Raw genomic sequence first — 21,086 nt, 5'->3', positions numbered from 1 at the left:
CACAATACTTATTGCATAGAGACTCTATAGAAGTAGCACAACCGTCATTATATTGTGATTCTGTAAGGCAGGGCCACATTCTTTTATTAGGACTTATTCTTTAAGGACTTATGCTTTTAAAGCAATGCAACTCATTCCTTTGTGATTTATTTTTTAGGTGCATGAACAACATTCTGTATTATTATTTTATTATTTTTTTGATAGGTAAATTAATGACATTATATTCAGATTTACTATATGCAGGAGCAGCAACTTTTATTTATAATGCTTCAATTTTATAGTAGCATCCAATGTATTTTAGTTTATGGCAGAACATATAAACTAATTTAAAGGACAAATCCTTACTACAGAATAATGAATCAATAATACTCATCAGAAATATGGACTGATAGTCAGACTGGTTAAGAAGGCAGAAGCATACAGAAGTACATCAATCATTCTTCTAGGCTGCATGAGTCACAAAAATATCCATATTACAATAATTACAGATAAGGACATGATGGAATGGTGAACTGAATGCATAATTTAATGGATTAATCCTGCACATAGCTATCATGTTAATGGTTGCTTTTACTGGAAAATGCTCTTATCTTTTAACAAAGGCTTATTTACAGGCATTTCTTAAGTTACAGAATTTCACTTCAGCCAACAGAGGGTGGTGTTCTCCATGAATTCTGTCAATTATGTAGAAACCATTTAAAATGAATCATACAAGTAACTTAAAACACAGCTCTGAAGAGATCCTTAAAGGAGTTTAAGGTTTTTAATTATTCTGAACAAAGCACAACACACTTTAAAGATTGGTACTTTATAGCAAGCTTAAAATTAATTTAAAAAACAAACAAACAAAAAAAAATTATGCTCTCCAAGAGATCATCTGGATTGCTGTTTTAAAAGATACAGAGTACATGGGCTCTCTGGATGCTGCTAGAATTGATTTATGGACAGGTTAATTGCAGTGATGTAAATGCAGACCAGGAAGAATATCCTTATCATTACCAAAAGATAAACGTCACTCACTCACCAGTGGAGGATGGTGTGTTTTCACTGCCTGAAAGTGAAGACTATTTCAAAACTAACAAACACCAAAACTAAACTGCAGGTCCACAACATATAAGAAAGGTCATTCTGTGCAAAACCAATTCATAATTGATTACGATACGCAAGGATGCTCGCTGAAATTGCTTTATAGCTCCAATGGTTAACCTCATTTCAACCGCCAGATATTACCATATACGTTGAATTTCCACAATATTAGACCTTCACAAAATAGACTGTAGCTGACAAAGCAACTACTGGGTTATATGAGGTCTTGAATATGAAACTAGGAGCTCCATTAGTGTCTCTTTCTCAGAGCTCAGCAAAAAGATGAGCTCAGGACTTCTGTTCGGATATGTTGTGCTCCCTGAGTAAATCCAAGTGGTCGTTTCTGTGCACACAAGCTGTTGGCCTGTCCCGTTCACAGTACAGTTTTCCATTCGCATAGTGAAAGCGGTCACCAGGTAGTAGCTGGTTATGGCAGATAGAGCATACAAAACACTACAAGAGCAAAGAAAGAAATTCAATGAAGAAAACATATTACAAGGCACCCCCAAAACACACTTCAAAATGTAGATAATTCATGAATGAACTGTATTTAAATAGGTCAGTTTAATAGAGTAAATTACCTTGACATGGAAAACATTGCCCTGTGCTCGCATAACCATTTCATTTGCTGGGATAGACTTGCTGCAAGTCCTGCAGGCTCCGCTGTTACCAAATAATCTGTAGTGAATATCATCACAGATGTTATTTAATAAGCAAGTCATTAGTCTTTTTTCCCTATTTCACAAACACAGAAAGCCATTTACAGCTTTTAAACCTACTTATTACATTCCTGTTTGAACTTTTGCCCACTTTGTTTCCCAATTTAAAGGGATAGTTCACCCAAAAATGAAATTCTGGCATCATTTACTCACCCCACTTGGAACAAAAAGGAAGATATTTTTATTTTTCAATATCATAAAAGGAAAGTCAATGGGGTACAGTGTTGTTTTGGACCCCCATTTACTTGAATCGTATGGACAAAAACTATACTAAAGTATTTTCAAATTATGTGTTCCCAAAATGACAATGAACATTCATAATTTTCATGTCGTTCCACACCTGTTTGAATTTCATTCTTCTGTGGAACACAAAAGACGATGTTTTGAAGAATGTTGATAACCAAACAGTTTCGGTTCCCATTGACTTCCATTGCATTTTTTGCCCATACAATTAAAATCAATGGTAACCGAAACTGTTTGGTTATCAACATTCTTCAAAATACTGTCTTGTGTGTTCCACAGAAGAATGAAGCTGATACAGGTTTGGAACGACATCAGGGTGAGTAAATAACAGAATTGTCATTTTTGGGTGAACTATCCCTTTAAAGTCTATCATATTTTATTTATTACAGTGACAGAAGACTATATTAGACATACAAAATAACTGCTTTCATTTAATCTAGTACATTTGTTTGCTCAGGATGCGAAAGATGGTAAATTATTAAGGATGAAGATAAAGTATTGTTCCTGTAGTCTGACCTTATATAGTCACTTTTGCAGAGGATCAAGCCACGCTTTGTGAAACACGATGAGCCAATTTCTGCCAGCTGGGCTTGGCAGCAGGAGCACTTGAGACAGTGGCAGTGCCAGTATCCATCCAAAGCAAACAGGAGGAAGCGGTCCAAAATCTTGCATCCACATCCAACACACCTCTTCCATGCCAGGGCCCCCATTCTGACATGAGGCGGTTGTGTATTACAAGCAGTGTTTACCATAATAAATGGGTCATTACCTAGAACAGAGTGAATGTAAACTGAACAGATTTTTCAATTATAAAACTGCACAAGAAACACAGACTGTATTCAGTAGATAAGTAGGCAATGCATTTATTTAACCAATGGGCCTCTATCTGTATGACACAGACAGATAAACGATCTTCTTAAAGTAAACAAGTTCACACATTTATACTTGTTTGGCACAAGCATGCACACTTACCTGCTTCACAACTTCCAGATCATTTCACAGGCGCATAAATACAGAACAGAGGGTCGCGTTCAGTCTGTCAGCTCGGATAGACGCAGACGCCGGACCATATCTTGTCTTTAGGCAAAAAAAAAAAAAAAAAGAAGAAGAAATGTCACGAATAAAACTTCATTTACTCACATTTAAACCAACTCTCGTTGGCATATCATCATGAGGTCTGAGCATTGTAAGTTAACGGCGCTGTTTACACTGCACGGTTACCAGACTTCAATCCCCTTTAAACATCCGTGAGCTGACGTCAGGCGCGCTTCAGCCAATCAGCAGTCACTTAAATTTTGGTCTCGCGCTGAAGCAGATGCAGTATTTAAACGCTGCATTATTGAATTGGGTCGATCATCATTGGACTATATGTAATGTACTATTTAAATTCTAATAGTAAATTACAAAATTATCTCGCAGAAATAGAATTGTCAAAGTGACTAAGTTTAGAAGAAGTGCCTCACATTTCTTATTCGGAGTCATTTACAATGGAGCCTTAATCACCCAACACCGGCGCACACACACACAGCGTCATGGCCAAATCACTATGAAAAGAAACCTTGACAGCAGTCTGATTGGGAGATAATAGAAAATCATCCGTGAGAAAAGGATCCTGCCTTTCTTATCATCTGTCTGTCATTTAGCCATGATTACCATCAGATTAAATACAATCAAAGCAGTTTGGTTGAAAAGTGGTAGTCATGGGAACCAAGGAAAACTGTTTATCTTAATTCAAACATGCGCACTCTCTAGATAACAGAGATGTAGGAGCTGAGAGGGAGGAAAGAGGGTTGTGTTTGTTGGCTTCTGTCACTCATTATGGTGTATTATGTCACTATTCAATGCAGAAAATTAGTCTCTGATGAATTAGTCTCTAGACAAAGACTAAGAGTAGCTTAGTGTTGATATATGTGCTGTTTGCTTTGAGGAACTAAAACCTAACTTCAGGTTTGCTGCTGATATCTGCAAACTGCAATCTGTTGTATGAGAAAAGTGCATTATACTACCATAAAAAAAATAAAAACCTGTTTAATTTACATTCTAAAAAAAGAAATGCACAGTCAAAGTACAGTGACAATGTTTTAGGTGTTACGGGATGGCATATTGGTGCCTGTATATTTTACAATTTTAACCATACATGTTATTGAGATTTAAAGTTAATATAGGAGTCTACTTGATCTGCTTTTTACCTTAACATGTAGGCCTATGTTAAAACATGTGGCACAATAGAAAGCCACATGATGAATTCCAGTTCATTGTACGTGGCCAGTCCAAGAAACATGGCCAATACTCGTATATAGACAGTCATACACAACGACAACACACCATCAGGGCAACACACATGACACTATAATGAAATAAACAATAAATGAAAAGTCGCTGCCTTAAATTTTTAAGTTCAATCAACTTGGATGTTTAAGTCATTTCAACTTAAATTACATTAAACTGACTTTAAAAAAAATAGTTTAATCTTGTATAACATTTTTTTTTAATTGCTTAACTTATTTTGATGAGTTAAAGCAATGTAAAAAAAAATTGTCATAACTTATTGATCATAATTTTTTTGCATGCAAGGACTTCTGGGAATGTCCTTTTACTGTTTTTCACTGTAATTTACAGTAAAATTACATATCACGTGATGTTAAAACAATTCAATTTTCAAGGTCACTTACAATTCATCAATTAACTGTTTTTTTTTCTATAAAATGTAAAAAAAAAAAAAAAAGTAACAGGGTAGCCTACAGTAAAAAGAGACATATGGACAAATGAACATGAATTTGCATGAAGCCAGACTAACCTCAGCACAAATGTAATTATCAATGTACATGAGCTATTATTTTTTTCAGCCCTTATTGTTGGTTTTGCCCCATCATTATGTTTATGTAATGAGGTCACAGTCGTTGATCTAATGGCGGAGCGCAAAGTTTGAAATGTGTGTGGGAGAGGGGGCGTAATGGAAAAATAAGTAATTTTCTCCATTACTTGAATTGTTTACTGAGCAGAGGCATGTTGTGATGTTCCAGGTAAAGCACAGGAGTCACATTAACAAAGAGTGTGAGCTGTCGGAACATATACAGTTAGATAAACATCAGATGGAAACCGTGAGACAGAGGCCTCATTATTTAGAGCCGGAACCAGCCGATGTCTTTATAGCACAAGATTTTCATTATTGCTCAATAATTAAATCTGCGAAACATTTGACAATGATGTGCGTTTCTGTCCTGGTGATTAGAAGAACATTTCCAAACAAATCTACTACATTAGCCTACTTTAGCTGGTTATTTTAACGAAACAATTTCCTCTAATTAATGTATCCTTTCCCCACTGACTATAGCCAACAATTATGATGTTCATTAAAAATGAAGGGAAGCTGGACTGTCGATCAAACACATAAAGGGATTGTTTGAAAGGCCCTTTATTTGTTGCTGTGACAGCTCAATCACCCATCATGATCTAACCGGGGGGAGGTAAAAACCCGCCAACAATGACCATCAGAGGCTACAGACAGCCCTTCATTTGAGTGCTAATTAGAAAAATTATATCTCTGAAAGGCAGCCTGGTATCTGTTCCCAGTGTGTTGAGAGAGACAAGCTAAAGAGACAACAACGAGTTAATAGAAAAATTAATTATTTACACTATTATCTAGGCCATGCCATTGAAAGAATGACTCAATAATGCTTTAATTGTGTTGCTGATTACATTTCCACTGAGATGGACTCAAAAAGCATATCACCCCTCTGATGTTTATTAATTGTACGTGCCCTGATGAGATAACAGGGATATTGCACTGGTGCACATCACTTCTTGAGCACATTTCGTGTGTTCATGTCAGCGGTGAGCTCCTCTGTGGAAGAAGAGAGGTTACAGACCATTGGGTCATACACAGTTATTCTAGATCAAAGAAAGTTTATGGTGGTCTTCAGAAAAGATATGCATACACCACTGTGCAAAAGTTTGAGGTCAGTAAGTTTTTTTTTAAGAAATTAATACTTTCATTCAGCAAGGATGCATTAAAAATATTGGCCTTTGAATCTAAAGATGACCTTGATACCGATGTCACTTTCACATTTAATACATTTGCTTGAGTGTGAACATGAATGTGATTGTCTTAGTCTGTTTTCACGTGTTAAGTAGCGCCACAACATCATACGCCTTGAGCAGAATGATGGTTATGCCGAACCATTCAAAAGTTTGGGGTCAGTAAGATGAGATTTTTCTTTTTTAAAGAAATATATTCACGAGCGATGCATTGAATTGAATCAAAAGTGACAGAAAAGACATTTATAATGTTCCAAAATATTTCTATTTCAAATAAATGCTGTTCTTTTAAACTTTCTATTCATCAAATAATCCTGCAAAAAATGTAAGACGGTTTCCACAGAAATATTAAGCAACTGTTTTTAACATGGATAGTAATAAGAAATGTCTCTTCAGCAGCAAATCGGCATATTAGAATGATTTCTGAAGGATCATGTGACACTGAAGACTGATGCAGAAAATTCAGCATTGCCATCACAGCAATAAATTACATTTATAAATTGTAATATTTCACGATTATATTTTTCACCACATTTTTTATCACATGAGACTTCTTTAAAAAAAAAAAAAAAAAAAAAATGTATGGAACCGATCCCAAACTTTTGAACAATAGCATAGGTTTAATTTGTGATTTTAGTTACAAAAAAGACAAAGCATATTAAAAAATAAACAAATGAAGTCTAATATAATTTTCTCATATAATGAATGCACTACTTCTGATGGCCCTCCATATATTTTAGCTTCTCCTTTGTTTTTGTTTTTAATAGAAACAGAGTGCCATTTTATCAAAATTATGATAACAGAGAAGAAGAAAAAAACGGAACAACTCATGCTCTTTTTATTATAGCTGACATATCCAAAATCAATCTGTTTTTAAATCTACCTCAACATTGTCAGCAGAAAAGAGCAAAGCTCCTGAAGTCTCATTTATTTAAAATGAAGAAAAAAAAAGAAAAGAAAAGAATAAGAGCAAATACAGGCTCACATGGTGGCACTGTGAAAGAAAGATAGTGAAACTGATAGCTATAGCTACTCTAGTGTTTCATATACAGTACAGATTGGTTTTGATTATCTAAAAACATTCAAAAGATCCAGTAAAACCTCAAAATACAATTTTTTTTTAAGTAGCAAGTGATCCTTTGTCACAAAGACCATATTGTTCTACTCATATTTTGTCTTGGAGATTTTAGAGGGAAATGTGCAATGCAACACCCATTTCATGCACAAACGTGTGGATAGTAAAGATCATGTACACAGAAAAACTGAAATTGTATAATAAACTCGAGAGACAAATTTCCATTTTCAAAAAGACATCAGTTCCACTCTTGTAGTACTATTAACAACGCAAGCAATTTCATATGATGGTTGCCTATTTCCACATTGATGTTGATAATGGCAATCTATGCAACTGTACCAACATTTCACCTTGCAGAACAATTCCTCACCTTTTTACACGCTGATATGTCAAGTCATATTTACACTGGCTGTAATAACAGCTCTGTGTCATAGGGGGAAAAAAGGCACAGTCTCAATCAGTTCAATTAACATATTTAAAGTCTATGATCTTTAAATCATAAAGCAGCAAACTAATGGTATTTTGCCATGAGAGGCTTGACAATTCTTTGAAATAAAGTGTGTTTGAACAATATGTATAAAAAACAAATTGATAATTCAGTCATAAAATATGTAAAATCTTTTCACAAATTTGCTGCTTACCAAGAACCAGTAACAGTACAATGATCCACATGCAGATCTCGTCATTTTTGTGTTTGTTTTTATCTTCAAATTCTTTATCCTCCCACATTAAAATTTTTGGTCCAACTGTAACTGTAATGACCAGTATTTACATACATATTAGATAAAAATATATTTTCTGAAATTGCTGAAAAACTGCAGGGATGAACCCCAGGCAGAAGGTTCTGATTTAAAAATGGCAAACAGCAATTGTGGATACATTTTAAAACAAAACAAATCTGATCTGCCATATTAAAGGCAAGATATATGCTGCTAACAACGTAAAATACATACATCCACATCACATCTGTGTATTTCCAATACATTCCAAGAAAAAGTACTCACTTTTACTATGCTGAAAAAAATACTATACTTTCTCAGCTTGATAAAGAACTTCAAGAATGTTTAGTAGTCATCTGTACTCTTTTTACACTTTAAAATAAGATGTAAAAAGCCCCAAAACAGCATCAATCGGTCAAAAAGTAAAAAACAAATCAAAACAATAACCATTAATGTATTAAATAAGGATCAAAGAAAGAAATGTGACAGCACCTGTATAAAACCCAAATGGCAGAAAGGTGGTGGTTGTCTTGAATAATGACACGAACAAGACTCTTCCCTGTGGCACATACTAGATTCAGCTGTTTGAAATGTACATATCCAGATGGAGAAGAGTCAGGTAGAATACACATATCAATGTAATGTGTCCTCCTCCAGTGTTTCCGACCACAGCATACAGCGTTTATGGTCTCAGGTAGTCTTTGGGTAGATTTTCTCGTAGAAAAAGTTCTGTGCCAGTAGGTAAAGCTCTCCATCTTTTTCTCTCACTGCGTGAGCCCGAACGTACTGGAATTGCTCTAGTGCAAACTCATAAAACTCATTCTCCATTTTCCAGATGTCTGACTGCTGCAGTCTGGCTATAGACTCTTTAGTGGGTGGCTTCTTCTCACTCGTTTTCCTTAGGTGCGATTTCTTCCCTTTAAAAATGGACAAATAAAAGTTGATCATTTTAGTTTTAATGTTTTACATATTCACTTAAGAACTTACATTGCATCATACCTGTCCGAAAGAGCTCTGTGGCCCCCTTAAAAAAGCGAGGAAGCGCCGCCTCCAACATCATAACAAAGTCTTCCAACTCCTCTGTCACCCCAACTAGCATATATTCATTCACCAGGTTGTATTTGGCTTGCTCCAAAGCCCATTTGCTGCCAATGTTCCTATAAAAATAATTATTAAGATGTAACAAGAGTCCTAAAAGTGGCATTCTGAAATACGCATAAAGACATTGAATGGCCTACCAGCACTCAGAGTAATGACCACAGAAGAAGGGAATCTGAAGCCACAGTTTCTCTGGAGCACAGTCAGATCCTCCAGCAGCAACACACTCATCAAACGTCTGAAACACACGCAGATCATACAGTTTACAAATAGACTTTCTGGGTTCAATATTTGATAAGACAAAAAGTTAAGCTCAATTGACAGCTGTGACAAGCAGGGCGGGGCCGAGAGCCGTGGGAACAGAGCGAGTGTTAAAGGCACACTATGCAGTTTCCGTTTTTCTCAAACAGCGACTCCTAGAGTCTCTGTGGAGTACTTGTATGTAACGTTACTGTCGTAAATACCACTCACGCAGAGCCGTCTCTGCACTCTTCCAACCGCGCTTTCTTCATCGACTCTGCCATGATTCACGTCTGAAATGCGTGCTAGTGTCTTCCATAGAGGCTGCTTCATATGTTGTTGATGTATGTGACGTCGTGCCGTAAAGCAAGTCGTGATTCTCGCGAGATTTGTCGGGGCGCCACCTCTCAAACTTGCATTGTTGGTTTTGCCAGCAGCGTCCCCCAATGTGCTTTGCTATCGGGATGATTTGCCCTACTTCGAGTTCGTTTACCATCGAAATGATTTCGAAGCTTTTATATTAAGGTGCAAATCTTGCATAGTGTGCCTTTAATGAGCGTCACCTATGAGCCACACCAGTCTCCAGTCCCACAGAGGAGCTCCAGAAGGATAAAAGGAGGAGTGACGACAGTGAAGGATGAGGCCTAGGACATTTATGTTGTTCTATTGTGTTTATATGCGGCAGTCGTCCATGAGGGGCTGTCGCTTTACTTTCGCTTTGTTGTTTGTTTATTTTTGGGATTTAAGTTTATGTTGAACGTTCACCGGTTCCCGCCTCCTTCTTTCCTGAACTTGAACATTGCTACACCAACAGCAAAAACAAAAAACAAAAAAAACAAACAACTGTGGTAAAAATCATGGTTACAGTAACACACTTAATATGGCAAGTAAAAAACAGGGCCAGCGTTAAAGAAAAGTTTAAAAGCACACATCTGAATATAATTAATTTTTTTGTATTCAAAAAATATTTTATAACTTTATATTATTTTAAATGGTATTTATAATTTTTTATATAACATAAATAGATAATACTTATGTAATAAATATAAAAGTATATTTTAAAATATTATTTATTAATAACATTAATATTAACTATATTTATTAATAATATATTAATATTATTATTATTTTATCATATTCTTTAACACCATAGCTTTTGTAAAAAATATCAATTTATAATAAACAAATTTTATAATTCAATAATATTTTTAATAAAATGTATTATCAATAGTATCTAAATGTTAATAATATTTAATGTATTGATAATATTATTAATATAATTATATTTATAATAATATTACTATTATTTTATTTTAAAAAATTACTAGCACCATAACTTGTTTTGTGGACTTAAACTTCAGTACCTTATAGTCATGAAATTCAGAATAATTAAAAATAGACAAAACAACTTTAACACTTGAACTCCCAAACCCCAAAAAAAAAACAGACTCACCTTTTTGTCTCCTTGCTTTCTGCGTCGTAGGCCAGGTCTGTAGTCATCACCAAAGCGCAAGAAATAGTAGTAAGACACGAGACGCTCAATGGGGTCCCGGATAACATTTATGTAAACAGGCTTTTTCTTCACTCCAAATCTGATGAAGGGAGGGGAAAGGAGCTGTCAAGCTCTGTATTTCATGTATAATTCCTAGTAAATACATTATATTAGTACAGTCGGATTAACAGATGTTTTTGGCATCACGGCATGATTAAATATTTACTTTATGCATGTAGGTGCATAGAAGTATGTGAATTTGATAAGATTTGTAAAAGATACAGGGAGACCTAGAAAACAGGAAACTAGTAACAATATGATTGTTTCATTCAAAATCAGATGCTAGAAGCGTGCTGCAATTCTTTTCAGAGCCACCAGGAGTCAGCAGGATACTTTTTTTTTTCTTTTTTTTTTTATCCTTCATTGATGTACAATGCAATACAATGACCCCAACAGACTGAGGGAATTTGCACAGGGAACGACGAGAGCACATAATACACACTTGGTGAAATCCAGGAAGGAAACATGTCCGTGGTAGAACGCAGGCTTCATCTCCTTCCATAATGTCACATTCTTTACAAACCGTACCTGAAACATTAATAAATAATGTTAAAAAAATAAAATAAATCACTTTAAGAACATGCTCTGAAAAAAGAAGAAAAAATTCAAAAGGTCAACCTTCTTAGAAATTCATGACAGAAATGTACCCATTTTAAGTCCCCTCAAGCCTCATGATCCCATAAAGGCACCATACCATAACATCTGCTGTATTGCTCTATTAAGCAAATGCTTTGTGTAATTTAGAAGCTGTTTGGGAGAATTTGAGTAAACATTTGGATCCTTCCAGCATTATAATCTGTTGTTTGAATGGCTGTAAGCGGGAGGCACTAACAGTGAACATGCACAAATGATACAAAACTGACCTGATCCTGAAGGGACATGACAGGATTGTTTTTGGAGGTATTGATGTGCAGCACATGGTAGTGGTTCTTGTTGCACAGGTCATAGGCGATGTTGGTGAAGGAGGTACTGGCTGTTTTGGGCACTCGGTTGTAGATCACCACCAAATCGTCCTCCTTTACCATGGCCTCCTTCGCCCCCTCTTGAATGTGCCGTTGCTCAATCTCTCGTACCTCATGTCTGGCAATGGCTCGTTCTGCAAAGTATAGGGAGAGATATTTAAACGAATGTGTTTAGCCTAATGTGTTTTTGCATAATTCATTTAAACAAAATACTGCAAATAAACCTGCCATATACCAGATTCATACAGGAATACTCCAAGTACTGTAAGTTGAGGGAACAGAACTGTAAAGAATACTAGATCAATAATTATATCCTAAAGGAAAATATGTCTTTATATTTCTGCACAATGCATAATAATTATAAAATTATATTATAATAATACTACATATAATCAACTAGTAAGGCATTCACATTTGATAATATTCTTATGTATTCTTACATTAAATTTTTTTGACAAAGGTAAAAGAACACTTAATTTTCCAGAACGGTCCAGAACGGTCTATTTATATACTGTATTATTTTTTACATATATTTTTATCTTTTTATATATTATATACAGTAACACTTAAAAATGTTAAGCAGCAACAACTGTTTTCAACATTGACAATAATCATTGACAACATTGTTCAATGTTTCTTGAACAGCAAATCAGCACTGAATGATTTCTGAAGGATCATGTGACACCGAAGACTGGAGTCAGGGTTCCCACACCTTGGTTGACTTCAAATTCAAGGACCTTTCAAGGACTTTCCAGGTCCAATACCCTCAAATTCAAGGACTTAATGAGGGGACACATTTGTTGTGTCCAACAAACGATGAGGTACCATCATAGTTTCATGCGCACGTGAACTTCATGGCAACTTACAACACAAAGTACCTCATGCGGGAAACACTTAACATAACTCAGGGTTTTTCCTGGCTCAAAATGAGGCGGATGTGGTAAAATCCTAATAATGTATTTTAATAATAAGATAATACAATTTTTATTTTTTGTAGATCATCATATAGCCTATTGTGTTTCCCACATTGTTTTAGTGGGTGGAGCTTGGTACCTCTAGGGGGGTCCGGGGGCATGCCCCCCCGTAAGAAAATTTTGTACATTTTAAAGATAAATTCATTAATCTGGTGCACTTTGAGTCACCCGAATCCACTGTTAAAAATAGATAATCCACCCGCAAAACCGCCCATATTCTTTGATTTAGATATCTGCATCTGATCATCACATTACAATTATTCAAATTTTCAGTGTTAAGCATGATAGTATGGTAACATGTCACACTGAAGTAGGCTGATTTAAAGTGAACATTTATTTAAAATAAAAGTTCTTCTTTTGGCAAAATTACATAATTCCTTAATAGCCTAAACAGAGGCTTTACTCCCTTCAAACTTAAATTGTTTAATTTCATTGTTGTTTCAATCTTTCATTACATTACTGTTTGAATACACAAATTTTTTGTACCTTTTATAAAGGGCATTTTTTCCCCTAATTTTATTAAATGTATGCTCCATCTTTCATTTCAAATTCTTAAATTTGATCAATATATTCAATTAAAATAATAAGACACTAGGCTGTTGCCAATCAAATTAAATAATTTACATTGAAAAATTATAACTGTATTAAATTAGATTATTTTAAATATTTTTGAATATACAAATAAGGAATGTTGAAAAGAATGATACTTTATGAAACTAAACCGCTAGTAGGAGGCGGCAGGCGACCGTCTTAATGAGCGAGTCATTGAGTCATTCATTCAAACGATTCGTTCAAATGGCTGATTTATTCAGAATGAGGCAGTTTATGAATGGGTAATTGAATCTTTGACTCAACCGATTCGTTCAAAATGCTGAATCATTCAGTAATGCAACAAGTGTTGCATGCGCTATGGTTCTGCTGTGATCTTTGTTTGGAACTATTTTCGCTGCTGAAACAGAACAAAAACAGTCATTGTGTCTAAAATGTAAGTGACTTAATTTTAACTATTTGTTTATTGAACTGTTATGAAATCAGTCTCTGTTTCAATCTTGATGGCATTCAGGCAAACAGCTCTCTGGTCGCGTGTAGCCTAGGCTATATATATAATATGTTATAAATGACTGCGCGAGCCTCAACAGCGCAACATTGTTACCGTCAGTACATTAGGTAGGCCTATATTATTATCAACTATAGGCTATCAATCACCACTTGCTTTAAATGAAATAAAACAGAATCATCCTCACGGTTTCGGTGATTCCCTAGTTATTTTTTTATTGTCGAGAGCCGGAGGCGGCACAAAATTTGACTGAGGCGGCCGCCTCATAATTCTCTTTGCAGGAAAAACCCTGGTAACGTAACGCGTAAATGCGCTTAACTAGTGTAAATCAAGCAAGCTAGTATGCAAAGGCCATGAAGTGTTGGCGAAATAACACATTAGGGGACTGGAGTGAATATGGAATTATTTCCAGAAAACTTCTTGCACAAAATAAATTCAAGCACTTTCAAGCACCTGTCTCTATGTATGTTTATTTTCAAAAACTTTCCAGGGCCTTGAAAACATTTTTTCAGATTCACAAACTTTCAAGGATTTCAAGGACCCGTGGGAACCCTGTGGAGTAATGAAGCTGAAAATCCATCACAGGAATAAAGTACATTTCTAAATATATTCAAATAGACAACATTTATTTTAAATTGTAATAATATTCACAATATTACGTTTTTTACAGAATTTTTTATCAAATAAATGCAGCCTTGGTGCTATTAGAGTAATGCAAAGTACAGTGAATTCATGAACAAAATGTAGAGGTTGAAACAGAAAGGTCCTATGGCCTTGTAATCCTCGTGAGATCTCGAGATAGAACTTTTGACAGTATACACGACACGGTGACAGAAGTGTGTGAATGTGAGATGGGGAACGGGCAGCTGCTACCCTGAGGTGACGATGTCAAGCCAACCACGGCACATTCCCGCTCAGCTCCACCTGCTCTCGAGTCTCTAACCATCACATGTGGACAACTGGCATCGCCCATGTCAACAACTGTTTCTACGCCATATTATGATGTCAGACTCTCCCACGACAACAGAGAATATCTTGTCACTCATGCAAAAAGCATTTTGTTATTTTAAAATTGTGAGGAAAAAAACAAAGACTAAACCTAGAGAATAAGAAATTTGCCTCTGACCTACTTTTTTTTTTACTTGTTTTTGTGTGTGCTGAGCTGTAATGGAAAATGTTTGACTCTGAGGTAAAAGAGTCGTCAGGGTTCAAGCATTTATGGGTAGACGTGACTGTTTCACCATCTCATTACGGGTGCAATACCCAGCCTAATGTAATAATTTAATTGCACGTTAATGAGAAAAACACCCTGAACCATTGCCTATTTCCTACATGATGGACACACAAACTGCTTTATGCTGAATGAAAGCGCTCATTTAAAACCAGACAGGCGGCAAGAGGGCCCTCAGGCTGACTGTGTGTAACTGATGCTATGACTGTAGACATTCACTTCTATTGGCCTTCACACACCGCCTTCTCTAATATGCACATCTTCACAAGTAACTTATTAAATCTTACTGTTTTAAAACCCTGAAAACATTACTTAAAATGAATTTTTGCAGTTGCTGTAGTGTTTTTCGAGCAATTCACATTTACACTTTCCCTAAGAAAAGTAATAAATATGTAACAAACCCAATACTCAAAAACAATGCAATGCAATGCAATTCACAATGTCTTGAATACATCTCTACTAAGATGATTATGTTTATAAATTCTAAATGATTTATATTTGGTATTTTATCGGGGACATAATGATTCATGATATTTGTGGGGGGGAATTATTATTCATTAAAATGTAAACTTTTGTCAAAAGCTTAAAAAAAAATCATATAAAAATATTACATGTGTAAGCAACGATATTTAAAACTTTTTTAAATCAAAAATATTGTTTGCTTTTTTGTCACTGACCCACTTACACATTTAGAGACAATACAAAGATCTAATACAATTCATGATGTGAAATGACAGTGCAAAATCTGAGTGTCTTGTTCCAGTAAAGGTCAAAAATAATAAGACGAGCGAATGAAATTTAATATCTACAAGTGTCAAGCTGCTCAGGAGGGGAGGAGGATTTATGGCAGTCAGCTGCCAAACCTGACGAGTTATACTCTGACTGATGTCTTTTCAATAGGCTACTTCAAATCAGGTTACAGTCTTTCCTTAGATAGAACTAAATAAATCCAGTCAGATTTCCCTCTGAGAGTCTCTACAACATGGAGGTCACTGTGGGGTCATTTTTATGTTCAAGCATGAAGAAAGTGACATTATCATGCCACAGCAACATTTACAGCCTTGGTAGAGTAAAGGCTGCGTGAGAGAAATACGCAGTGTATGCCCCAATTCGCATACTATCCATCCTAATAGTATTCGAAAATAGAATTACTACATCCCAAATCGTAGTATGTTGAAAATAGTGTTCCAAAGATACCCGGATGGTCTACTATTTCCGGTCAGAATCCGAAGAGCAGATCGATGCACACTCTAACAGCTAATACTGCCCACGTATTGTATCTATTATGCGGATTCGGGGTACGGTTCATCCGTAATAGTACAGCAGCATTCACAAGCACATCATGCAAATGTACCGAACTCTGACGTCAATCGAACCCGGGGTGCATGCGCACTAAAAGTGCTAGTGTGAAAGCACTCTTAAGTACAAAAGAAAAACAGACATGAAGTATGTCCTGTGTACAAAGAGGCCATAAAAATCGACTAAGAAATGCAGGCAGATGTATGCCTCTGGTATTCAAGGGGGCTTTGAAGTTTTAGTAAATAGTTAGTAAAGCATTAAGTTTATAATCTGCCCCAGGTTATGTACCATCTGGTTATACTTAGTGAGATTTGCTAGGCATAAGTAAGATTAGTATAAAGTGTGAGCACATTACTACAAATTTTTCAGTTTGTTTGACCATTAGGTTGAAATTATCATCATCACATGTAGACTAAACGGCATTGATTTGTCTTTCAGTTGACTCATAAAATGAATTTTTTACAATTTACATCTAGAGGTATTAGAAAAATGTATGCAACAACTTGTAACCCTGACAAAACTCAATGTGACACATATTTGGTTTAGGAAAGATTTTTCATTTTAAAAGAAACTTATACTTTTATTCAGGAAGGATGCATTAAATTGATTGACACTAAAGACATGTATACGAATACAAAAAAAAAATGTATCACGGTTTCCACAAAAATATTAAGCAGCACAACTGTTTTCAATTAGTAATAAGAAGAAATGTTTCCTGAGCACCAAATCAGAATGATTTCTGAACAATCATGTGACAATGAAGACTAGAGTAATGATGCTGAAAATTCAGCTTATCCATCATAGAAATGAATAGCATTTTAACAGCATATTTATTCAAATAGAAAACACATTATTAGTCACATTATTACTGTTTTTACTTAATTTTTGATCAAATACAGAAACTTGATCAGCATAAGAACGGCAGTATATATATATATGATTACTTTATATATAATATTTATTAGTTTGATAAATAAATGAAACATTATCATAAACATACACTTTTAAATTTTACATACATTTTTAGTATGTATAAAGACTACAATAAGTATTTGTTTAGTTTATGTCATCCACTGGCTCTGAAACCTATAACTAACGGTGCTTTCAAAGTCTTTAAGCTTCATAAACACATGGCTATTTTGGATCTAAAAATGTACAATAGTCAATGTGTTGGTGCCAAGCTATAAGACATGGGCTTATGTTCTTTCACAGCCTCATCAGGGCTAAAAACAAAACCAATTTGAAGCTTGTTTAAAGGGAATCCCAGAACTTCCATTAGCAAATGGAGACAAACTGCTATCAGGTTAGATATCAAATAACTTTTCCGATGCTGATGAACTGTGAAAGTGAATGTCAGCTGCCACCATTAGAGAAAAACGGAAAGATAATAAATCAACATTTCAAATCGATGTGACGCATGAAAAATAGTCCGAAAACACTCCTGAAATTTTGAGGCACATATATCAGTTCACACTTGATATGTACTAAAGAACCCATTTGTTCACAGTCAAACAAGATAGGATGACAGTTTAAAAAACATCATTCATTTATGCAGTGCAAAGACTGACAGCTTTCTCCAGGTCTAACCAGATGGAAAACCTTCCTCTCACCTTTCTGCCTGTTCACGGCTCTCTCATATAACTATTCATAGAGCAAAAACCTGTTGGTTGATGTAACTCAGCGTGGATGGTGGGAACCAGCTAACCTAAACAACAGCTTGCCAATTTTTAGTAGAAAGAACATCGCTTATTCAAACAAAGCAAGCATTAGCCTATAATAACTTGAGTATAGCACAGATATATCACAGAAGGTGCTGTGAAACAGATATGACGATGCAGAAGTGACGTGTTACAGTCAGACTGGTGTAGCATTCAGAATAGCCTGTACAGGACATGAAATATAGCCCATATCCGATCGCTCTATGTGCGTTTGACATGTCTCGCTAGTTAGACATGTGGCCTGTGTTTGGAATTACAGAAGCACTCAACCAAAATACAAAAGCCCAGTATTGACAAGTGTACTTCACAGATTTTAAAATAACTGATCTTGTTATTTTCAATCCATTAGTTGTAATGAGGAGAAAACATTGTAGATAATTTTGCACAACATCGTCAACTATTTATAAATACATTATAACATTTTTAATAAATCTGCCAAAATCAAAATCAGTCTTCATCCTGAAGATCCTCGTCTATATTTCAAGCGCTTCACCATCTCACTCAGCTCTTGTGAGGTAAAAACGATATTCTTCTTATTAAGCGCAAACGTCTATATTTTCTGTGACACACACAGCCATGCTGTGCAAGCTCTGTCACATACAATACAATTCAAATTTTTTAGGTTAATGGTTTTAATTAGGGCACATTGAAATTATCGAAATATCGCATATGCATATCGCAACAGCTTGCAATAACTGTAGGTCATGAACAAAAGACAAAGAGAAAATCACTCACTGTTCTTGGCTGAATAACTTTTGCAGCTTTAATAGGAATGAGTATATATTTAACTCATACAGTGAAAACTAAGCAGTGTTTTATTTTTACATTTGATTAGTCAGTTTCTGTTGTTAAATAACCCTAATGTAGGATAACCTGAAACCCTAAACCCTGTGGTTTACACTGATGCTTCTTGCTACAGTAAAACACTGCGGTTCACTTTCAGAAGTTGTAGGGATGTTTTCTTGTCACGAAACACGTATGTAGGTTATATCATTTTAGATAAATTTAGTTTATTTTACACACTTTAAGCATTATCGTATCGCATATCGCATTATTTAATGGGATATCGCATTTTTCTTCAATATCGTGCAGCCCTAGTTTTAATGTTTTTGAAAGAAGTCTCTAATGCTCACCAAGGCTGCATTTCTTTAAAGAATAATATTGTGAAATATTATATCAATTTAAATAGCTGTTTTCTATTTTAATATATTTTAAAATGTAATTTATTCCTGTGATGGTAAAGCTGAATTTTCAGCATCATTACTCCAGTCTTCAGTGTCACATGATCCTTCAGAAATCATTCTAATATACTGATTTGCAGCTCAGAATTTTTTTTTTTTTTTTTTTTAAATAGCTGTGCTGTACATTTTATATATCTTTAGTAACACATTTTTACTGTCAATTTTGGTTAATTTAATTCATTTCTTTTGAATTCCACTCATTTTACGGAGGTCCTGTTAATAACAAGACACACCAGAAAAACTAAAGGGCTATTGGATTTAATATGCATTTATGGTGATTTTATGTAAGCTCTTCTGGCTTTTGTGACAAGATGGTGAAATCAGTTTGAAAGCACCATGTAGTCTCAATGAATTCATTCATTGTCAATATTTATAATAATTAAATAGTGCTGTCATGTTGTTATATCGGACAGTGTTATATCTGACCCATATTGAGTGACGGGCAAGGAAAAAACACACAGTAAGTCTAGCAGGAGAATCCTGCCAAACATGTTGAATAGATTAATCCAAAAAAAAAATGTTGCTTGTATTTTCTTCAGTTGATTAATAGCCTGTGTTGTCCCAGTCCTTAGAATCTGTTCTGATGCAGTAGTTCAATAGCGCAAGTCAACAGATACAGTCTTCATACTGACGTAGGAAAATATCCATTGCACAACTAGGTGAGTCAAAACTGATATTGGAGCTTGCTTGAATGAAAATGCAGCTGCTGCCTGAGACATGATGGACCATGTAGTCCAAACATACCCACGAATGCCCATTACCTCCCTCAAAACAGTACTGAGGACACAAATCACACATTCATAAAGTTGCTTAATGATCATGTTAACAAATTGGAGCAATACGACAGACTACGCTGATTTTTAATCAAGAAATGATTTCAAAATACTTCATGGAAAGACTCTTACCCAGCTTCCCCCGTGACTCCTCAAGCTTCTGAATTTGGTTTTCCAAAAAGATCATCGCAATGGCGAAGGCCAACAGAGCCAGGAGCTGAAACTTCGGCGGCATCTTTAACCTTAAAAGCCCCATCAAAAAATCCAGCACAGGGAGGACATACCGTGACCGAGAACTTTATGACACAGTTCTATGGATGCAACGAGCAGTGCTGTTATTTTATGATCCCCATAATCAGTCCTCGAACATAAACAGAGCGAATTGCACTACAATGGACGCTTACTATCCCAACAAAAACGGTTAGGCTTATATTGTATACTTTGCTGCATGAATCAGAACAGCTCAGACTCTACCGTACTTGAGTAGCAGCTGTAGTGTACGTTCAGTTGTTGTTAAATCCTGGGGAAGTAAAGGCACGTGTTAGTGCGCATGCGCAATCGCCGGGTGCGTTTGACGTCAGGCGGTCAGCTGTCGCTCTGGAGAATCTCACTTCACTCCTCAACAACACGTCATATTTACCTATAATATACTGGTATATTTACATATACCTAATCGTGTATACATGCAGATATTTTCAATTAAATATTTTAATATTTATTGCATATAAATAAGCAAAAGCTCACTTATAAAATAAATCACCATAAAGCTATATTTCATTAATCGTAATGTAAGTGTTATTTCATACACTTAAGTCTTGTGTGGAGAAACAAAATATGCATATAACACATCTTTCATGCCATAAGGGCTTGTTGAATAATGGCAATATTATGGGGTAACGTTATATATAAAAAGAAATTCAGTCACGTTTGTCCAAACAATTTTTAAGCCATTGTACTTTTAAAGTTAAAAATTCAAATAAAAAAGAGGTTCTAATCTCCCTTTCTTCCTTAATTAAGGTAACACTTATGATTATTATAAATAATCTGATATTCTTTGGTTA

At 35.3% G+C, this 21,086-nt stretch overlaps 2 protein-coding genes across 2 annotated transcripts; both read right to left on the bottom strand.

Annotated features, from left to right (window-relative positions):
- Window positions 1-239: 239 nt before the first annotated feature.
- Window positions 240-7,890, bottom strand: lmo4 (LIM domain only 4; the record flags this gene model as incomplete). Its single annotated transcript, XM_084412048.1, has 4 exons — window positions 240-1,539; window positions 1,668-1,764; window positions 2,565-2,817; window positions 7,803-7,890. 4 exons carry the CDS (start codon window positions 7,888-7,890, stop codon window positions 1,375-1,377), a joined length of 603 nt encoding a protein of 200 aa, XP_084268174.1. The 3' UTR covers window positions 240-1,374.
- On the bottom strand, window positions 7,339-20,585 carry hs2st1a (heparan sulfate 2-O-sulfotransferase 1a). The gene is made up of 7 exons (XM_084412361.1): window positions 20,158-20,585; window positions 11,634-11,866; window positions 11,213-11,298; window positions 10,672-10,810; window positions 9,119-9,216; window positions 8,880-9,037; window positions 7,339-8,797 (listed from the first exon to the last, which is right to left on the bottom strand). The coding sequence occupies exons 1-7, from the start codon at window positions 20,279-20,281 to the stop codon at window positions 8,571-8,573; spliced, it is 1,065 nt and encodes a 354-aa protein (XP_084268487.1). The 5' UTR covers window positions 20,282-20,585; the 3' UTR covers window positions 7,339-8,570.
- Between the last annotated feature and the right edge of the window lie 501 nt (window positions 20,586-21,086).

Source organism: Rutilus rutilus (genome assembly GCF_951802725.1).
Source record: "Rutilus rutilus genome assembly, chromosome: 6".
In the NCBI taxonomy this organism is placed as follows: Eukaryota; Metazoa; Chordata; class Actinopteri; order Cypriniformes; family Leuciscidae; genus Rutilus; species Rutilus rutilus.
Note: the sequence above shows the minus strand (reverse complement) of the source record. Positions and strands in the feature narration are given on the sequence as shown.

What these genes read in the sequence shown, in the direction of transcription:
- hs2st1a (XM_084412361.1), bottom strand. Translation starts at nt 20,281, where the DNA reads ATGGGGCTTTTAAGGTTAAAGATGCCGCCGAAGTTTCAGCTCCTGGCT. An exon ending in GAAAGCAAGGAGACAAAAAG is followed by an intron (nt 9,217 to 10,671) that starts GTGAGTCTGTTT and finishes CGTGTGTTTCAG; the next exon opens with ACGTTTGATGAGTGTGTTGC. An exon ending in CACAGAGCTCTTTCGGACAG is followed by an intron (nt 8,798 to 8,879) that starts GTATGATGCAAT and finishes CCATTTTTAAAG; the next exon opens with GGAAGAAATCGCACCTAAGG.